Below are 19,823 nucleotides of genomic sequence, written 5' to 3' on the forward strand. Positions count from 1 at the left end.
CTGCAGGGTCTCCCAAAAAAGATACGGCACGAAAGAGGAAGACACACTCAAACTCGTCCGCAGCCTGGTCGTCAGCCGAGTCATCTACTCGCTACCGGACCACGCGATGACCAAAGGAGAGAGGGAACAGATGGACACGATACTCAGGAAAGCATACAAGACGGCTCTCCATCTGCCAAAAAACACGTCAAACGAAAAACTGCTCCAACTGGGCATCAGCAACACCTTTAGCGAACTGGCGGAAGCCCTGCTCGAAACGCAAAAAGCCAGACTCAAAAGCACCCCTGCAGGGAGAGCGCTCCTGACTAGGCTGGGACGGGACACGAGCGGACACGTCAATAGATACGCAGACGTGCCCAACTGCCTAAAACAAACAATAAGCGTTAGGCCAGCACCTAAGAACATGGACCTCAACCTACACGAGAGCAGAAGGCAGGCGCGAGCCGAATACGTGTAAAAGACACTAGCGCGACTAGACAACACGGTATACACGGATGCTGCCACGTACCCGCGAGATGGGAAGCGCACGGCCACGGCGGTGGTGGTGGACGGCGACGGGAATCTGATCACATGTGCGACGGCAAAGGCAGCCGGCACAGCGGAAGCCGAAGAAATTGCCGTGGGGCTTGCGGCAGTAGAAGGATATAGGACAGGCAGGCCTCTAAACATCTTAACAGACTCGAAGGAAGCGTGCAGAAATTACACGAGGAGCAGGATTAGCAAAGCCCCCTCATACCTCTTGGCGGAGCCAACTTCGCCGAGAGGAACGTTACGCACAAGTTAATCTGGATTCCGGCCCACGCCGGCATAGAGGGTAACGAAAGGGCAGACAGCCTAGCTCGAGAGACCACGTTCCGAGCAGAGCAGTCGCACGCCCGGAGTCTCACCCACACGCTTGTGAAGGAGGATATACAGAAATCTTAAACTTACACAGAGGGACGAGAGCCAAATATCCCCCACCGCACAAAGCTCTAACGAAGGAGGAAGCAACGAGTTGGCGCAAATTGCAGACAAACTCCTTCCCAAATGTATACATCCTAAACAAAATGTACCCAACACAATACAGAGACACCTGCCCATGGTGCGGAGCCCCACCCACACTCATGTCACATGGGATTGTAAACACAATCAATCATGGCACCAACACAATAACCCGAGTGCGGAGCAAAAGAAATGGGAGAGTCGGCTTATCAGCTGCGAGCTCACGGCCCAAAGGGCCTTAGTGCAGCACGCTAGTGAGGTAGCTAGGCTCAGTGGAGCCCTGGAATAGGGGCCCACCCTTGCCGGAAGAGGCTCCAAGTCGCCGGCGCCCAAGAAGACGACGGAGACCTCGAGACGCTAAATCCTTTCTCTCTCTCTGCCCTACTGCCTCTCCCTTTGCGAAGGCATGACGCCAATGACCCGCTGCCAGTCGGTGCGGTGATTTCGGTGACTTCTTCCGTGCGCTCCGATGGACGAACCTGGTGGGTAGCTGTGTCCGGCGCCTTTGGACGTCCACCTAAGCATGCGAATGAGGCCGAGGCACGTGATACGAAAAATTTTACCAGGTAAAGTGAAAACAATGCCATTCTGTATCGTGAAAGAAGTTTTTTGTGGGGTTTTACGTGCCAAAACCACTTTCTGATTATGAGGCACGCCGTAATGGAGGACTCCGGAAATTTCGACCACCTCTGGTTCTTTAAAGTGCACCTAAATCTAAGTACACGGGTGCTTTCGCATTTCGCCCCCATCGAGATGCGGCCACCGTGGTCGGGATTCGATCCCGCGACCTCGTGCTCAGCAACCTAACACCGTAGCCACTGAGCAACCACGGCGGGTAAACAAGTTGTCATCGGGAAGACGTTGCAATGCTTTCGCATCCATCCACGTAGTGATACCTAAGTACCCGTGCCTTTTTATATGACTAAATATCCGTGCTTTTTTCGGCGTCCGTCAGCGGAAACGGACTTATCGGTTTCTAACAATCCCGAACGGGTGCAGTGCGGCGGCGCAAATGTCAAAATGTGGAACCGATTGGAACGCTCACCGTGAAAAATAGGGTGACGTCAAGGTTATCGCAGTATGTAAGCAGGAGAGGTATCGGCGCTAAAAACAACTCCGTTATCGATAGGGCTGACACGGATAGCTCGAACACCCCAAGAACAACATGCGTACGAGGAGCGCCAGAGGGAACAGCAATGAGAATGTAAACGGCGCCGGCGCGAAGCGGCCACCGACGAAGAACGTTCGCGCGATGCTGAACGATAACGACAATCGCGAGTCCGGGAACCTCCGAATGAGCAACGACGCCAGGCACGTAACGCAATAAAATTACAATTATTCCACTCTATGAAGATGGAATGGCAGTGAAAGCACTTTGCTTTTTCTTTAGAGCTTGGACTGTTGTCAGCTTTCGCTGCCATTCCATCTTCACAGAGTGAAATGGTCGTAATTTCTTTTTTATAATTGAGCTTCATCGCAATTTTCACCTGGATTCTATCCACTTTGTTTTTTATTCCTTATTGCTGCCTATACGGCTGCTGTAGATGAGCACAGTTCAAGTTAGCAGGATTCTGAATTCATACTTCATTGCCATATACGTATATATGCAAAAGAAGGAAAGCAAATGCATGGGGTCCTGAATAACATTACTGGAAAGCGCTAATTTGAACTGTGGCTTTATTAAACATAAAATCTCCAACCACAACGTTACGGAGGATTTTCCCACAGACTCAACTAAATGTCAAGTGATTAATTCCTGCTGTTTCTTTCTTGCTCTTCCATAACAGCTTTTTCTTGTTTGTTCGACTACACTGCTCGACACCTTCGCGAAGTAGGTTGGCTATAGCAAGAAATATATCGCTTACGAAGCAGCGACGCAGCTATGCATTCAAACGCATACAAAGGTAAAATTGATAGAGGTTTTAGGAGGCAGTCGGTGATTCTCTTCTCGAATTGATGCAATGGTCTGCATTATAATGTTCCTTGAGGCACTCAGCCAGCAGCCTTCTCTAACAATGGGTACCGTATACAAATTTGCCGCTTGCTCTTAAAAACTGCTGAATCCGAGGAACTGCTTTGTTAAAGCCGAACATGAATTTCTATGGCTAGTAAACCTGGATGGCGGTTAAGCGAGAGAGAAATCTCAGTGCAGTATCAATGCACACTCAGTGCAAATCTGAGTCTTCTTAAGAATTTGTTTGTACAACAACTGTAAAGCAAGGATCTGAAAAAAAGAAGAACATTCATTGCGTGTTCACTAGCCCCCTGAAAGACAGCGAATAGCTTTTCATTTCCCCGCAGTACCGATGGCACCGATGATTTTGCTAGATTCGGAAGGAAGGCCACGACACTCTTGCGCTTGCCTAGTGCTTTTTGAGACTGTACCTTAGTATGAGGTATCCAAACTGCAACCTTAGCGATGGCTTGGAGCAATTACAGGTAATGTCGAAGGTAAGGTTTCTGTGTACTGCAGGAGCCAGAATCAATTACTGGAACTGGAAATACCTCATGCTTGCCATGATTTTGACACCACTTGTAGTAGGCATCAGAGTATTTGTGGGGGGAAAATCCTAGAGTAGATGGAGCAAGGTAGGCTACAAGCATGTGTAGAAGTAAAATAAAGAGATCGAGGTTTCAGTGAAGAGAGAGAATATAGAGATAGGCAAAATACTGGACTCCGGTACAGGTAGTGTAATGCCTGACCAGCTCGAACAAGCTAGTTGACTATTTCTCGCAGGTCGTCTTAAAGGACATGGTAATAGAAATAATTATGGTCATATTCTTTCCATCGCGCTAATAGTGACGTAAGCCGCCATCGGCAGCCAATCACTAAGCTGAGCCGTGCTTAGACGAAAAATAAATATATTGGGCACCGAAATTTAATTAGGCGATCGCGCATTCATTTGACCAGCGATTTGTAACCTCATACGTTAGAACCGCGCGGATACGGCCCGACTGGACACATCGACTCATCAGCATGTTTGTTATATTACGTTTGATATTGTCTGCATTAAGAAAATAACAATTTTAGAACAACTTTTAGTCGTTTGATAACGCACTTTAACACGAGCTCAAAGTGGTGTTTGTAAAATGAAGCCCTTGTAGTATTCTGCCCTACATCGTGGTATTTCAAGAAAAATCGTTTTTCCCCACCTAAAATCAGCTGTGACTTTCCACGGTTTCCATGCACTACCATATTCAAACTTTGCACAGTATTTGGAGAGGGTTTTTTGCCGCGCGAAAGTAGTTCCTTTCATGTGGAGTGTGGGACTTGGGACTTTATTTATAACAGTTTCTTTAATTATGGCTTGCGAGGTTCCCTCCAAAACAGTGATTGACAGCAATACCGCGTCTGTTTATAACGCGGCGTAGTTGTTTATGTACCTAATTCCTGGATTATGATAGAGCTTTAATGTCAAGTTCAAATGAAAAAAAATTCTGGTAAAGCATCGCCAACAGTGGTCAGCGAATGGATTATTTCAAACAAAAAAAGAAACAACTTCCTTACAGCCTGCAGTTTCTGTGAAGGAAAGTTAGGAAGCAAAATCATAATCATCATTCTCATCATAAACACAGTTTTTTCTCCATTGAAGGGCGAAGGCCTCTTCCAGCGATCTCGAATGACCCCCGTTCAGCGTCAGCGGTCTCCATCACATGGCCATAAAGAAAGAAATTTATCAAGAGGGGACACTCGGCGAAAATTGGCAACAGGAAACACGTTACGCCTAGTGTTAATCCCATCCATTAGTTGACGCGAGTATGGGAAAAAAAATGTGAAATGAACTTACATACAACGTTTTATTTTTTTTTTGTTCTTTCCCGCTAAAACTAAAAATGTTTTGCGTATAAATGTACTTATATTTCGCGACCTATTTTTCTTGAGTCACTTAGCGACAAGCTAGCGGCACGCCAGACGTGCGTCATGCGCCAGACGTGCCACCGAAGCGAGCGCGGCAAACTGCGCATGCGAAGTTCGTCTGTTCGGCGGCCCGTCTCTTTTTCATGTAGCCTACACCTGTTTCCTGTAATATGTTCCTTCCAGCTCGTGTTTTTGTCAATCTTTCGTGTGGCACTAGCTGTTGGGCCTCCGTGTTTGTCGCTTGCAGCGTTACTGGGTATACCTAGGGCTACTTTAACAAGCTTTCTGAGCATTACATGAAGTTTGGTAAGTTCTCCAGATCCAGGTCCAGATCCTCCAGCGCGAGATGACGTCCCCCATTCCCGTGATTGCCGCATGGACCTTCCTTTTACAATGGAGGAGCTCGAGACGGCACTAGTTCTCTGCATGCGCTCATCATCTCCGGGTCCAGATGGTATATCATACCGAGCCTTGTGCTATCTCGGAGAATCCGCACAGATAGCATTAGTTGAGTTTCTACAACACCTCATGGCAGGAGGGAAATGTTCCTGACGAATGGAAAGTGAGCCGCCTGGTGCCAATCTTGAAGCAGGGCAAATCCCCGCTAGAGCTCACCTCTTACCGCCCAGTAGCGTTGGCCAGCTGTGTAGGAAAGATAATGGAACGGATGATCCTTGGCCGCCTGGAATCGTAGTACCTTGAACACTACAAGATTTATCCGAATTGCATGGCTGGTTTCCGACGTGACTGCTCTTCCACCGACAATGTAGTTGATCTCGTTTCATATGTCCAGCATGAAAGGTCCCGTAAACGTTTATCTGCAGCTTTATTCTTAGATGTGAAAGGGGCATACGATAACGTATTACATGAGGCTATTCTCGACGCTCTTGTGACGGTTGGCCTAGGTGGTCGAGTATTTTTGTGGATTGCAAGTTACCTATCTGCAAGATCATTCTATGTATTAACTGACGATGGCCCAACTACGCGACGCTATACCAGCAGGGGCGTTCCTCAAGGCGGTGCTCTCAGCCCGACGCTATTCAACCTCGCTCTTATTGGGCTTGCTGAATTCTTGCCAACTATCACCAAAATTTCAATATACGCAGACGACATCTGTGTCTGGACTTCGGCAGTCACACGTCCTCAGATACGTGCACGGCTTCAAAGAGCGGCTACTTTGACAGAGAGCTACTTGTGGGAAGAAGGTCTCAGCATATCACCAAAAAATGCGCCCTAGTGGCATTTACTCACAAACCAATGACGCCTTATGTCACCTCAATCAATGGGCGGACCATTTCCTATGTCAGAACCCACAGATTTCTTGGCGTAATTATCGACCGAGACCTCTGTTGGAGCCCGCACGTGGCCCACATGAAACGGCGCCTGACAGCAACCTCCCAGTTGTTTAAATACTTGACAGGAAAGACGTGGGGCATGTCAGTAGACGCAATGCTGAGACTCTACAGAGCTCTTTTTCTCGGTTTTTTAAGATATAGTCTATCGGTGCTTAACAACACCTGCAAGACAAATATTCGTGTTCTGCAGGCAGCACAAGCTCAAGCACTCATAGTTTGTCTTGGTCTGCCCAGATGCACGTCAACTGCGGCAAGTATTGCGGTTGCTCGGGACCATCCAATGCAAACTCACATCACAGTGGAAGCCCTGAGAACGAATATCAGAAATGTTGCACGTGCCCCCTATCACCACCTTGCAACACTACCTTCAGACAGGCACCAAGCATCATTCTCTAAACCTATCGTCAAGTACAACGACAAACTTCCCTCGGACTTCACCGCTGCATCTAAACCATCGATAGCCCCTTGGTGTCTTGTCAGCCCCACAGTCCATCCCAGCAAACCAGGAATCGGGAAAAAGTTTGAGCTGTCGTCGCCTGTGCTGAAACAACTGTCTCTGCTTCTTCTGCACGAGAGGTACGCGGACAGTGCACATATTTATACTGATGGTTTCACAAGCATCCAGTGTTCGTCCGGTGCTGTGGTCATCCCAGCAAGAGGTATTACCACCAGCTTTAGGACTAACCACCCAATGACATCTACATCTGCGGAACTAGCTGCTCTTCGCGCTGCACTTTGTTTCGTCAATCGGGAACCACTTCGACAATGGTCAATTTTCAGTGACTCAAAGGCAGCCCTACAATCTGTGCTATAAAGTCTGCGTCGCGGGTCATTTGAACAGCTCGTGCTCGATATTAGATGCCTACTCCATACATCACATGAGAAAGGACATCTCGTGACGTTTCAGTGGCTGCCAAGTCACTGCGGAGTCATAGGGAATGTAGACGCCGATAAAGCCGCTCGGACAGCTCTTGACGACACACAGGAAAAGCCCATACCACTTTCATGGTCCGGCGCAGCCAGCAGACTTCGAGTGCTTGCACGGGAGCGCTCTCTCTATGGTGCACACCAAGCAGCCAGACCAACCGGAGCAATCGTCCACACGACCTGCCTTCCTTGATGCATCTCTGCATGCCAACTGTACTCCTCTGAAGTGAGGCCACCCTGCTTTATCGCTTATGCTAGGGGTGGCCTTCACGAAGTCTTAATCGTTTCGCATTGGAATGGCCAACAACGCTCTCTGCAATGCCTGTCTTCGCGAGGAGACGCTTGAACACATTCTGTGCGACTGTCCTGAATATAATGTTCAGAGACAGTCCCTGGCGTCCGTTCTAGCGCACCTTGACGATAGACCATTGCCAGTTGCAACTATTTTCACATATCGCCGACAAAACACATCGCAGCCGAAGGCGACGAAGGGACTACTTCGTTTTATGAAGGAGACGGGCTTGAACAAGCGGCAGTGACAGTGATGTCACGTACCGCGCAAGAGTGACGGACTGTAACTAGCGATGTGTGTGCCGTGTTATGTGCTCTCTCTCTCTCCTCCCCAGCTTTCATCCCCCCATCCGGCTCCTATGTGTAGGGTAGCAAACCGGTTAAGCTAAACTGGTTAACCTCCCTGCCTTCCTTCTCCACTTTTTCCTTGCTCCCTTGTTAAGTTCTGCCTGCTTCCATTTGAATACTCCAGCCACATAAGTGAAGCGAGAAAAAGGAAAACCGTGTATTAGGCTAAAAGTGCGGTCTTCTCCTAAACCTCTGTGTCTATTTGCAATTTTGCGTACTAACCTAATGACTTCATCTGTTTTATTCGAGATATGTTGTATTGTTCTATAGTGAGCATTGTTTCCGTCTATGTGATACCCAATTATTTTGATTTTTTAAACTACATCTGATTGCGGATCCTTCATGAGTATGCAAGCACATTCTTGGCTCATCTTCAGGAATGTAACCTCTTGGTTTACGACCTTTGTACTATGTTTAATGACCAAGAGTTCTGATTTCGATGCCGAGTATTTCAACCCCATGTCTTTCAGTGTGTTCTCTACAACATATAAAGTTTCCTGTAAACATATAAAGTTTCTCTGTCTGTCCTACATTACCACCGGCGCTCCATATGGTGCTGTAGCCGGCATATACCAGATAATGTATACAATCAATTTTCTCCAGATTTCTTGCAACCTTGGACATTGCTAAATTGAATAGCATGGGTGACAGCACAGTCCCCTGTGCAGTGCCCCCATTTCCCAAATCAGATCGTCGGTGGCCAGTGATTGAACTCCGGCGTAGTTTGTAGAGTTCGCGTGGCGGTTGAATTGCCGGTTCCTCATTTCGAGTGTCTTCTCGATGCTGCTGGCCTCGCGGAGAAACTCGTCGATGGCCTTCTGCGGGCTTCGTATCACTCCTGCGAAAGTTCCTCCTTCACACCACACATTTGCAGGCGGGCTTTCTTCTCTTTAGACATTTCCGGGTCGGCGTGGCAGAACGGCTCATCTCCTCCATGAAGATCCCGACGGTCTCATTAGGCAGCTGCACTCAGGTTTCTAGTAGAGTTATGGCTCGTTCTCGGCGTATGACGCTTGCGAATGTATGCAGGAAGCCGCTTCGGAACAGGTTCCAGGTCTTTAAAACAGCTTTTCGGTTCTCAAACCACGTCCTGGTGGCGTCTTCCAATACGGAAAAGACACGTCACAGTTTGTCGCCGCTGTTTCAGCTGTTAGATGCAGCGACCCTCTTATACGTCTCAAGCCAGCTTTCCGAGTCTTCGAATGTGGAACCGCGGAACGTTGGAGGCTCCCTCGGCTGCTGCAGCACTATGAGGGACGCTGGGGCTGCCACAGGGGTTGACTTGACAATGATCTTCTTTGCCACCTCAGGCAAAAGTCCGCGCTCTGGGGTCAGTCCTTGCAGCCTGTGGCTACTTCGCTGGTTCTTCACGACGTTTGTGTTGTCTTCCGCGTTCGGGCTTGGGTCACGGCTTTGTGAGGGCATCCGGTACATGAACGCAAAGCACCTCCACCAGATGTGACGTAGTAGTGACGGCAAAGCACACAGTAGCAATACTGTGAAAGAGGAAACTGACTTTTATTGCGCGAACCTGTGCCCACAAAAACAGGCTGCACTTAAAGCAACTGAGTCGGCGATCTTCGAAAATCTGATCTGCCGGTCAAACACGTCGGCTTTTATACACGAGTCATCGAAGGTTCCAGAGTAATCGGTGGTGTCCGTGCGTCTTCAAGAAAGTCCTGCGCCTCGCGTCGCGTATAAATAAAATCAGATTACACAACCTTCGGTGACAACAGACAGTGGATAGAACCATCGATAACATTCGAGAAACTTCCGATATATGGAAGCGCGTCCTGCGCTTTGCGATAATATTTGTTAGGTGGTGAAAAGCGGGCAGCCGAAAAAGATAAAGAAGTACACGTGCCAGTAAATTGCACTATGTAAATGTCACTAAAGAAGGGAGGAATGAATTATCGACATATTAAAAAAAAAAATATGGGGTTTAACGTGCCAAAACCACTTTCTGATTATGAGGCACGCCGTAGTGGAGGAATCCGGAAATTTCGACCACCTGGGGTTCTTTAACGTGCACCTAACTCTAAGTACACGGTGGTTTTCGCATTTCGCCCCCGTCGAAATGCGGCCGCCGTGGCTGGGATTCTATCCCGCGACCTCGTGCTCAGCAGCCCAACACCATGGCCACTGAGCAACCACGGCGGGTCAATTCTCGACAAGCCTATGTTGTTAATATTGGAAACAGAAAATGCGAGTGGTCGAACAGAAACTTTGCAGCCAGTGGGATACGATTCCAGAACGTCCCCACGCCGTGTGTGGTCATCCCCTAGTTATTTTGACTATTACAGCACGGCACTAGCTTGCACCCGCGAGCACCTCTTCCTGTTGCGTTGTTACAAAACATACGGTGAAGTGTTTTAACTACTGTGCCAGATGTCCTTTGATCCACATCAATGGCTTAGGCTTAGCTTTAAAGTGAGTTACGCTTGTGTAGAATTGCACAACTCTCCGGTGGTTTCTTCGCAAAGCCAACCTTGAATCATGTGTCCATAGTGGTAAATTTTACAGTAGGATTGCCACCATGCTTAAAAGATGTACAGGTGCTCCCAGAATAATTCGGAACGCCCGACACGCAGCTGCTCGTCGGCGGAGCGCGCCGGCGGATAAATACAGGCAATATCTGCGCATGCGCGGTCTCCCTAGCGAGCAAGTTTCGCTCCCTAGTGCATCTAGATTGGCGTTGTCTTGCTCCAAAAAGGTAACGCTAGGTACCCTTTAGCATTGTGCAATGGGGCTGGGCGAATGAATGTCTGTAGCACAGCATGCACCGTAATCTATAAATAAAGGCTTATGGATTCCTTGCAGCGTATTCTCGCATTGGTCTGCATCTCGTCTGGGAGATAGCAATGCTTTGCGTGATTACGTGCTAGTGAGGCGGCTTGGCTACAACGGCATAGCTGCCTATGTTCAACCGTGTTAGCCTGTCCTACGAAGTATTAGTTCTTATTAAATTATCTCCCGATCCGTGTTACTACTAGCTTCGTAATACGAGGACAATTTCCACTATTACATGACCCCTCTTAACGGGTGTGTCTGTGATAGTGGCCATAAAAGAGTTTACGAAATGAAATAACGCGGCACGCTCATCAAGGCCAATTTCACGCACACGAAGTCACTTCATGCAAAGGGCACTCTAATGAACTCTTCGCGAGTCCAGTCATTCATTGGCGCACCACGTCACGTGGTTCGCATATATTGTGCGCCAATCAGTCACGCAATCTGGACCATTGGTAGCGAGTATCCTTAAGTATTGATCGCGTGTCGGCATTTGTTGGCGTAGATACTCATTTTCGCACTCATTTTCTTTTGCTCAGAGGTGCAATGATAATCAAGGGTAGGCTGTGTGAGCTGAATGTAAAAAAAATATATATAATAAGGAGAACGTAGCAAATCTAAATAACAGGAAGAACATTGGGTTTATTTTTTCCACAAGAAACAAAAAGAATCGAAACGTAACTATGTTTCGTCTCAAGCGATTGGCATGTTCCGCTATCAATATCTCTCGAATGCGCCGTCCAGTCGAAGCGCAGCTTGTAGGCTGCGTGGAATTGATTCGTAGAGCGTATCTACGAAGTCTCTCCTCTCACCAAGGCGCTTCCACTCGCGCGTTATGGCGAGTCAGAGCTCGTCGGCACTGGCCCCTCCCAGATTCAGCTTGGAGGATAAACTTTCCTTCATCGTGCCCCACACGTTGTCCATAACTTTGACGTGTGGCAGTCACTTGACTTTGACAGTCAAGAACGCGAACACCACGTTCTTGAAGTTTTTCCACAGCTCTGGCGGTGTGCACCGGCCTCAGGTCTCGTTGAAACAAGTAGCAGCCATCTTTATATGGCCCGTCCAGAACGTAAGGCAATAGGTGGTAGTCCAGAATTTCCCCAGTAAGCTTCAGCTGTGAACGATGGGGACAGTCGGATTAATGGACCGAGGCCCTCTTTGCTAATTGCTCCCCAAACGTTGACAGCAGAGCGGCCGCTGCTGTAGATCTCGGAAACATACCCAGGCTCGTATCTACACGAAAAGAAGCAAACAGCTAATGGTCGTTTCAGATGAAATACCTTTTGCGCGTCCGAAGAATTTGTGCTTAAAATATCAGAAAGAAAAGGAAAATACCTGTTGTTGTATGGTCTCCATACGCGGCGCTCTTGGTCCCATCTAGATGAAAATGTCGATTCATCTGAGAATATGACTTCCTTCCATTCTTCAATCGTCCAGCGCTCATATGCCCTGCCAAACTCAAGGCGCCGACGTTTTTTGCGTTCCGTAAGGTGTGCCTTTTGTGCCGCGACAAATCCACGAAAACCAGCCTCTCGCATGCGCCTTCTAATTGTTTCCTCACTGGTTTACAGGTTGAGGGCTGTCTTGATCTGGCGGGCGCTCTGAAAAGGATCGGCACCGGCTGCAGCAACAATGATAAGGTCGGACTCTTCCGACGTGCATCGGTGTCGTCCCGATCGTGATGCATCTTTGAGTCGGCCATCTTCATCCCTGTATATATGCTCAGATTACTCGGTTGACGTCACTTATAGAGTTTCCTGTGAGGCGGCATATCTCACGTTGAGTTATACCTTGTGAACTGAGCTTAATTATATTTCTCCGTAAATTCATCAGCACTCTTTTCGGCATGTTGACTCAATTGGAATAGGGCGGAATTCCAGTAACTGTCATTGTTTAAATATGTTCGTATCTCTTTTACAATCGAGCCGCCGATGTCATCACGGTTGCATCAGACGAAAACGCCACCCTTTGCCAGCGCTAGTCACGGTCACCTACCATAAATATTTTGAGCAAATCATAAATACGGCCCACATGAACAATACAGGAAAAAAGGCGCCCAAGCACCCGAACATGCAGACATGAGCGCTTATGCTCCAACACGAGTGCATGCGCAGACACAGCTTGTCACAGACACCACCGACCCAGCCCCCCTTGACAAAACGTTAAGGGGCACCTGGGGTTACCGTTTTGCAGCAATGCAACACAAACTAGATGTACTACTTTTTCCACGGGCGCGCTCCGCCGGCGAGCGGCCGCGTGTGTTGCGTTCCGAATTATTCTGGGAGCGCCTGTACGCGTACCTCGCCTTCATTAAATTGTTTTGTGAGGACACAATCTAAAGACTTGCGTCCTGCTCCCCATTACTGTGCGGGTGGGCTTTTTGCCAGTCCAGCACTGCGCATTGAATTAGGACGCACTGAATGAGGTACCTCTAAATTATGGGTGTGTTAAATGCTGTTCAAGGAGAACGTTGGGGCGAAACAATTGCCAGAAATTCTAGCAAAGTTATAAATCGGCCTGGAGTCAACATTCTCCTCCTCCTCGCGACCAAAGGTTGGACGTCTGGACTTATTTAGAGCAAGGAGAACCCACAAGAGCAACGTCTTGAAGATGTTTGAGACATCAAAATAAAAGAAACGTGAGAACGAGGAATGTTTCGCTAGGAGCTCTTCTCTCGCTTTTGTATATGTAAAAATACATTTGTAAAACATGTAACGACAAGAACATACGTAATTTTACAATATATAAAGGAAGTTCTTGGGTTTTACTAGCCATACAGAGAGACGGCTTCGCAGAGAAGACAGGAGAAATGCAGAGAAGTTAACAAAAAGCGCAATTCCGGTTTGCCACCCTCACTAGGGAGGGATGGGAAGGGGACGTAAAGAGACAGGAAGACAGAGAGAAAGGGAGCGCAGACAAACAATGGCAGCTGGTCACTACTACCGCTTCCTATCACCACACAGTAGCACTTATAGCACTACAAAGCACTACTGCCACTTGCACAGCCACTCGGGCTAATTTGTTGACCTTAAACAGTGCAACAGTGCCTTCGTCGCCTTCAGATCGATCCTTGTGAGGTCGACATTCTAGAATAATTTCCTCTGTTAACAGTTCTTCATGAAATTTCTACGTGCCAAAACCAGGGTATGGTTAGGAGATGCGCCATAGTGGGGAACTCCGGAATAATTTTGACCATATTGGCTTCTCTAACGTGCTCCCTGTGCACGGATCGCCGACATTTTTTTGTATTTCACCCCCACCGATACCCGACCGCCGTGGGTGGGATTGGATCCCGTACCCTCGGGCTTTGCGACGGTGCATCATAGCCACTACGCAACCACAGCGGGTACCATATATAGCACCAGAGTTTCTCATGGGCCAGTTCCTCATTCGTTACTCAGGTTGAACCTCTGCACTTAAGGAAACACAGGCACATAATAAGGAGGCAGCCTGTCATGAACTTCTACTATTGATCACTGAGACGAATGGCTTATGAAAATGCACGAAAACTAGAGTTGTACGTACCAAATTGCGTGTAATTAGTTACTTGTAATCAATTACATTTTTGGTAGCTTTGTAATTGATTAATCACATTTATGCTTGGTACTGCTAACGGTAAGTCAATTACTTTTTGTTAACCAGTCACTTTGCTGACAGGACAAACAACAGGCGACGCAGCTTTCAGTAGAACGGCCGCGGTGGTTCCACGCAACAGCCTCGCGTATTCGCAGGCAAATCCTGGAGCTAATTGTTTCTTTAGTCATCTTATTGCTGCGCGAATTGTTGGCTCAGAAATTAACCATCGGTCCTACGGCTCAACAGCAGAGGCCGCTTCACACGTTGATGCAGAAAATTGCCTACGAACTATATTTCTTTTCATCTTTTCAATGGCCCTACCAGGAGCGCCTCCTCCGAGCCCCTACATCAATAAAGTGCTGCACTTGGTTAAGGATCCAGACTCCAACTTCGCCGCATTGAGTAACCACAGCGCCATCCTTCCATTCTGCGCGCATATGCAGTTGTCACTGTATCTGCTGATGGATTCATAAGAAAATGAATAATGATGACCGTTGAAAATTTCGTGAAGCAACTGTTAGTGAAGATAAACACCGCGTGAAGTGCTGCAGAAGACGTAGTGAAAGTACAAGGCCCTATCATTCTATTTGTGGAATTTTCAAAAAGCTCAGAGGAAACAAAGGTAGAAGTATTCTATTTCTATTCGGTATTTCGTCAATTACTTTCGTGGGACAGTCGTTCACTAGGGACGTGCGTCGATCGCGTGTGTTGGCTCCGCAGAATGTCATGCATTATTGTGTTTATTAAAAGTACATTAGGATACAACTAGGCGCTTTTATTTCATGCCTGTGTTCCTAAAACTCACAACACTACTTTTCTTCCCCGTACCAGTACAAATTTTCAATCGATGTTTAATAGTCTTGCAGAAGTCTTTAGTAAACGTTATAGAAACTCAACAGGCAGTCTGAAACATGTGGCATGCTTCTTTTTCTTTCTTTATTTGGTAGTCTTTGTCACACATGTACAGGTAACAAGAAAAAGTAACTAATTGCAATTACATTTTAAGCGTATCCAGCAGCCAACTACCGTCGCTATATTCGACCGTGAACACACATCCATAATTACCAAACAATCGCTGTTATTCATAAAGGAATGCAGGGAATCTGTACTTGCACATTAAAAACTGTGGCCACTTCCAGACACCCAAAATTATAGAACTTTGTTGGCAGGCCGAGTAATATTCTGCTATTAATTTCTGTACATTCAGTATAACGCGACAAGTAAAAGTAAATGGCGCTTGTCTGTATGAAGAATGCGAGTAAGTTGGCTCACTTAGTAATTAAGGCACACTGACCAAGTAAGGTCTGCTGGTTTATTTCTTGCTATATTTCAACACAAAAAGATGTCTTAGGACAGTCATTTCTATAAATCGTCTTCCTGTAGTTCTATCTCTTTCAATAGACTGGCGCATACTCGTTGTCTCTGGCATAGCCGATGAAATGAGCAAATACTTCGCTGCATCCGGCAGAATTGGTCCTGAGCAATTTTTTTCCTTCTCATAAGCGTATCCCGAAAAGTAGTTGTATCGTATTGCAATATTTTCCATACAATGAAAACGCGCACCGACGCGCCTCGAATTTTCTTACGGTAAAAGGCAGCAGTTGCATTGAGGAAACAAACGGATGAGCTGATCGGGCCATGCGCGCTCTTTATTCCAGGTTAAAATCGGGTACACTTGCGTTTGCAGGAAGCAACGGGCATATGGTCACCGTTCTGCTTTCATCCGGCGTCAGTGACTCTGAACACGTGTCCACGTTTTGCTCTGCAGATGTTTCATTCGTCAGAGGCTGGAATTTTTCATCGAGTACAAACTCCTTGATGCGTGCAGCAACCTGTTCGTAGCATTCCCGCTGCAACCAGTGCCCAGCTTTCTCATAGTAAAGCACATACGATGTCGTAAGCCATTCTCGGTTGAATCTGGCAATGGGATAGGTGAGGAATGCGTCCTTTTGTCCCCAAAGGATAAGCGTGGTTACGTTGATCTTGCGGTATTGCAGCTTGTGCAGTCCTTCGCTCTCGTTCACAGCACGATAATAGTTGATGGCCCTCGTCAGGGCGCCTGTGAAAAAGAGAACAGAAAAATAGAATTAAATGTCATAGACTTGTGGAATGCAAACGTGTGCTTGGTATACTTTCTTCTACGTATCCTGGCACTGATAGGCGCAACAAAGCCGGAATTGTGCTTTTTTAATGCGGTTAGCATTATGTACCTACTTAAGCCGTTTTTGGAATATGCGTATTGTAGTGATGAATAATGTCTGGACGTAGGCAGCTGGATTACCAACAACATGTGCCGCAGAGGCTCAAATTTAGAGACTCTACCGTCATTGGACCTTCGTCTAATAAATGAAGTTTATATTTGGTGGATGCGCTGAGTCCCTTCAAATCTACCATTCTAAAGCCCCGCACTCGCACACTACCTTCCACCATGCCGCGTCACACTCCGACCAGCAGACACTCCCGTCACTGCCCATTCTCTGCGCTTGCACTATTCACCAGCAGGATCCAACCCACGTCATCTGGATTGACGACAACGACGTTAAAGCTTGGCTTGCGTCCTATGAGCGGGTAAGCCAAATTGAACAACTTTATCTCGCGGGTAGGGACACTCTCTGGTACAAGAACCATGAGGAGGATTTCCGAAAGTGGTCTACGTTCAAGACAGCACTCACAGAGGTAGTTAACGGTCCCGCCGTCCTCAAAATCTGAGCCTAGCAGCGTTTGCGCACACGTGAACAGGATACGCGTGAGAAACTCACCACTTACAGAGGACGTTGCCGATCTGTGTAAACATGTCAACCCTATCAGATCTGAAGCGGCATGAATTAAGCGCATCATGAAAGGAATTGATGATGCATTCCAAACGCAACTGGCCAAGAACCTGAATACTGTTGGCGACATTTTTCTCCTCGGTCAGAGAGGCGAGCTGCGCAAGCAGTGAGTTTTCACGAGGCCCGTTCCTACAACCGATGTGTCCATCTCCAGCGTCGTAATTGGTTCTAACCAGGCGTCACTGGTCACGCAGATCAAAGTCCTAGTTCGCGAAGAATTCGCACGACCGCTGTCCCTTGTACCCTTCACTCAGCTGCATGTCAGTTCTTTGTCATGCACTCAGCACAAGGTAACTCAAGGGCAAGTCGATGACGCACTGCCGGTTGCTCGCTAGTAGATGTTTTTGGCCGCTCCGCTCACTTATGCTGCGGTAGCTACCAGGCGACGCCAAAAGTCGACACCACCTTTTCCTCAGTCCGTGCGCGGCTCACCTCCACCTGTCTCCTGGGTGGGCCCACCTCTTGGCCACCCGTGGAACGCGTACGAAAGCCGGCCTATATGCTTTGTGCCTAGGTAGCCCGGACAGGTCACAAGGCTCTATTGCCGCGTGCAAAAATTGACAACGATATACGGGTGCCCGGTTACCCGATCGAGTCCAATGAACACTATACTCCATCAGACCTGCCGCCAACTAGTAGTCACACTTATTGGCCTCGCTTCGACCATCGCCGCTCGCCATTCCCGCGTCTTCGGTTGTTTTCACTGATGTGACGGCGGCCCGTATCTAACGACGGTGGAACCTAGGGGAGTAGTTCCCGAGGCAAGAACTTCCTAAATACCCCAGTGCTCGTTCCTTACCTGGTAATGTTACGAAGGTGTCGCTACACTCGCTCTTGTTGATAACGGCGCAGCTGCTTCCGTGATGGATGCCAGATTTTGCTCATCAATTCGTACCGTCACGACGCGTCTTCCTCGATTGTCAGTCCGGACTGAGAGTGCTCATCCCTCCAAGCCAACCACAGCATGTACAGCCCATGTGATTATTCAAAACGTTATGTACCCTATAGAGTATGTGATTCTGTCGTCGTGCTCCCACGTCAATATTCTAGGATAAGATATTATATCTTGCCGCAACGCTGTAGTCAGCTGCACTCGCGCTAAGGTTAAATTCACGCATCTGAGTGACCTCTCCTTCATTGATCCTCATTCTTCCGCTAAACTTGCCTTCGAGGGAGACACCAATACACCGTAGTGCTCGTCAGCACTCGCAGCAGTCTCATGTGGTGCAATCTCCAATGGAACGGTCATCTTCAAGCGGTCCGACCTCTTCGTTGCCGGAAAAGCCCTTCCTCTGCCTTTTGCTACTCTTCACCTCCCCGCCGGCTCTGCACAATGCCCGTTTACAAGCCGCTTTCATCCCCACTCAAATTGCTTCGTCATGAATATTTTGTCCACGTCGAGACCGTCGGTTCTATGCGGATTGTCTCCGTCGCTGACGAAGAGTCCTCTACAGCCATCCGGCCCATCCATTGCCGAGCATCTGGCACCTTCGCAGCGATCCCCGCTTCTTACCATTCTACAGCACTACCGAACTTCTTTCAACTTGGCATAAGGATTCTTAACCTGCACATCAACAGTCGAGCTCCACATCAACAGTGGCTCCCACTCACCGCTGCGCCAACGTCCATATCACATATCCGCTACGGAACGCCGCGTCATTGCAGACCAGGTTAACGACACGCTTCATTGAGACGTGATTACACCTTCACAGATCCCATAGGCTTCTACCATGGTACCTGCCACAAAGAATGACTGCTCCATACACTTCTGTGTAGATTTTCGACGCTGAAACGAGATCACGCTGAAAGATGCTTACCCACTGCCGCGCATTGATGATGTTCTCGACTGCTTACAAAGTGCCGAGTTATTCTCTTAATTGCACCTGTGCTCAGGCTACCGGCAGGTCCCGATGGCGGAGGCCGATCACATAAATACTACCTTCGTTACGCAAGATGGCCTATATGAGTTCACCCTCACGCCTTTAGGACTTTGCAACGCGCCTACTACATTCGAAATAATAGTGTGTGTGTGTGTGTGTGTGTGTGTGTGTGTGTGTGTGTGTGCGTGTGTGTGTGCGTGTGCGTGTGCGTGTGCGTGTGCGTGTGCGTGCGCGTGCGCGTGCGCGTGTGCGTGCGCGTGCGTGTGTGTGTGTGAAGATTTATTATTAGTGTATATCCAGCCAGAGGTACGCCGACCAAGCAGCACAAGTCGTCTAATAGCTCATTCGTAAGCATACCATCGTCATCATGGCGACGTCGTGCCGCTGTCGTTTTACTATCGTCTTCACTTAAATAGGGTCATTTTATTGACGTCAGGCCATTCTCTTCATACCGCCTCGAATCTGCTGAAGATAATCCTTCTTCACCCTTATATCGTAATTATTCCATGGTCATTCAATCGTAAATATGCCACCGTTGTCATGCCATCGTCGCCCCTGCGCCGTCGTCAGACCATGACCATCATGCATCCATTCTCATATAGTCATCGTCCCGTCGTGATGGCCATTCCATCGTGGCGACTCCAGCTTCACCGTCCAACTTTTCTCATGCCGTCATCGTCAGGCCATCGTTTTCAGGCAGTCTCCGTCATACAGTAGTCGTCACACCATTTTCTTCATACACTCCTTTCCATCCCATTTTTTTCATACCGTTGTCGTGCCATCGCCGTCATTGCGCCGTCGTCATACAGTCGTCATGATGCATTCGCTGTCATACCCGCGACATCGTCGTGGTTGTTCCATCGGCGTCATTTTGACTTCGACATCCACGTACCCTCATCCCATCGCCAACACGTCATCTTCGTCATGTAGTTGTTACATCTTTGTCGTTACGCCGTTGTCGTTGCGCTGTCATTTTACCGTC

At 48.0% G+C, this 19,823-nt stretch overlaps 1 protein-coding gene across 2 annotated transcripts in view; it reads right to left on the minus strand.

The window, feature by feature from the left end:
• Positions 1-15,736: 15,736 nt before the first annotated feature.
• LOC126534403 (epoxide hydrolase 4-like) overlaps positions 15,737-19,823 on the minus strand; it is a 67,516-nt gene continuing 63,429 nt past the window's right edge. For both annotated transcript variants that reach the window (XM_050181688.3, XM_055072868.2), the window contains exon 7: positions 15,737-16,189. In XM_050181688.3, the coding sequence (XP_050037645.2) occupies positions 15,780-16,189 (410 nt within the window). In that variant the 3' untranslated portion in view covers positions 15,737-15,779. The remainder of the gene's footprint in view (positions 16,190-19,823) is intronic.

Source organism: Dermacentor andersoni, chromosome 7, assembly GCF_023375885.2.
Source record: "Dermacentor andersoni chromosome 7, qqDerAnde1_hic_scaffold, whole genome shotgun sequence".
Classification (NCBI taxonomy): domain Eukaryota; kingdom Metazoa; phylum Arthropoda; class Arachnida; order Ixodida; family Ixodidae; genus Dermacentor; species Dermacentor andersoni.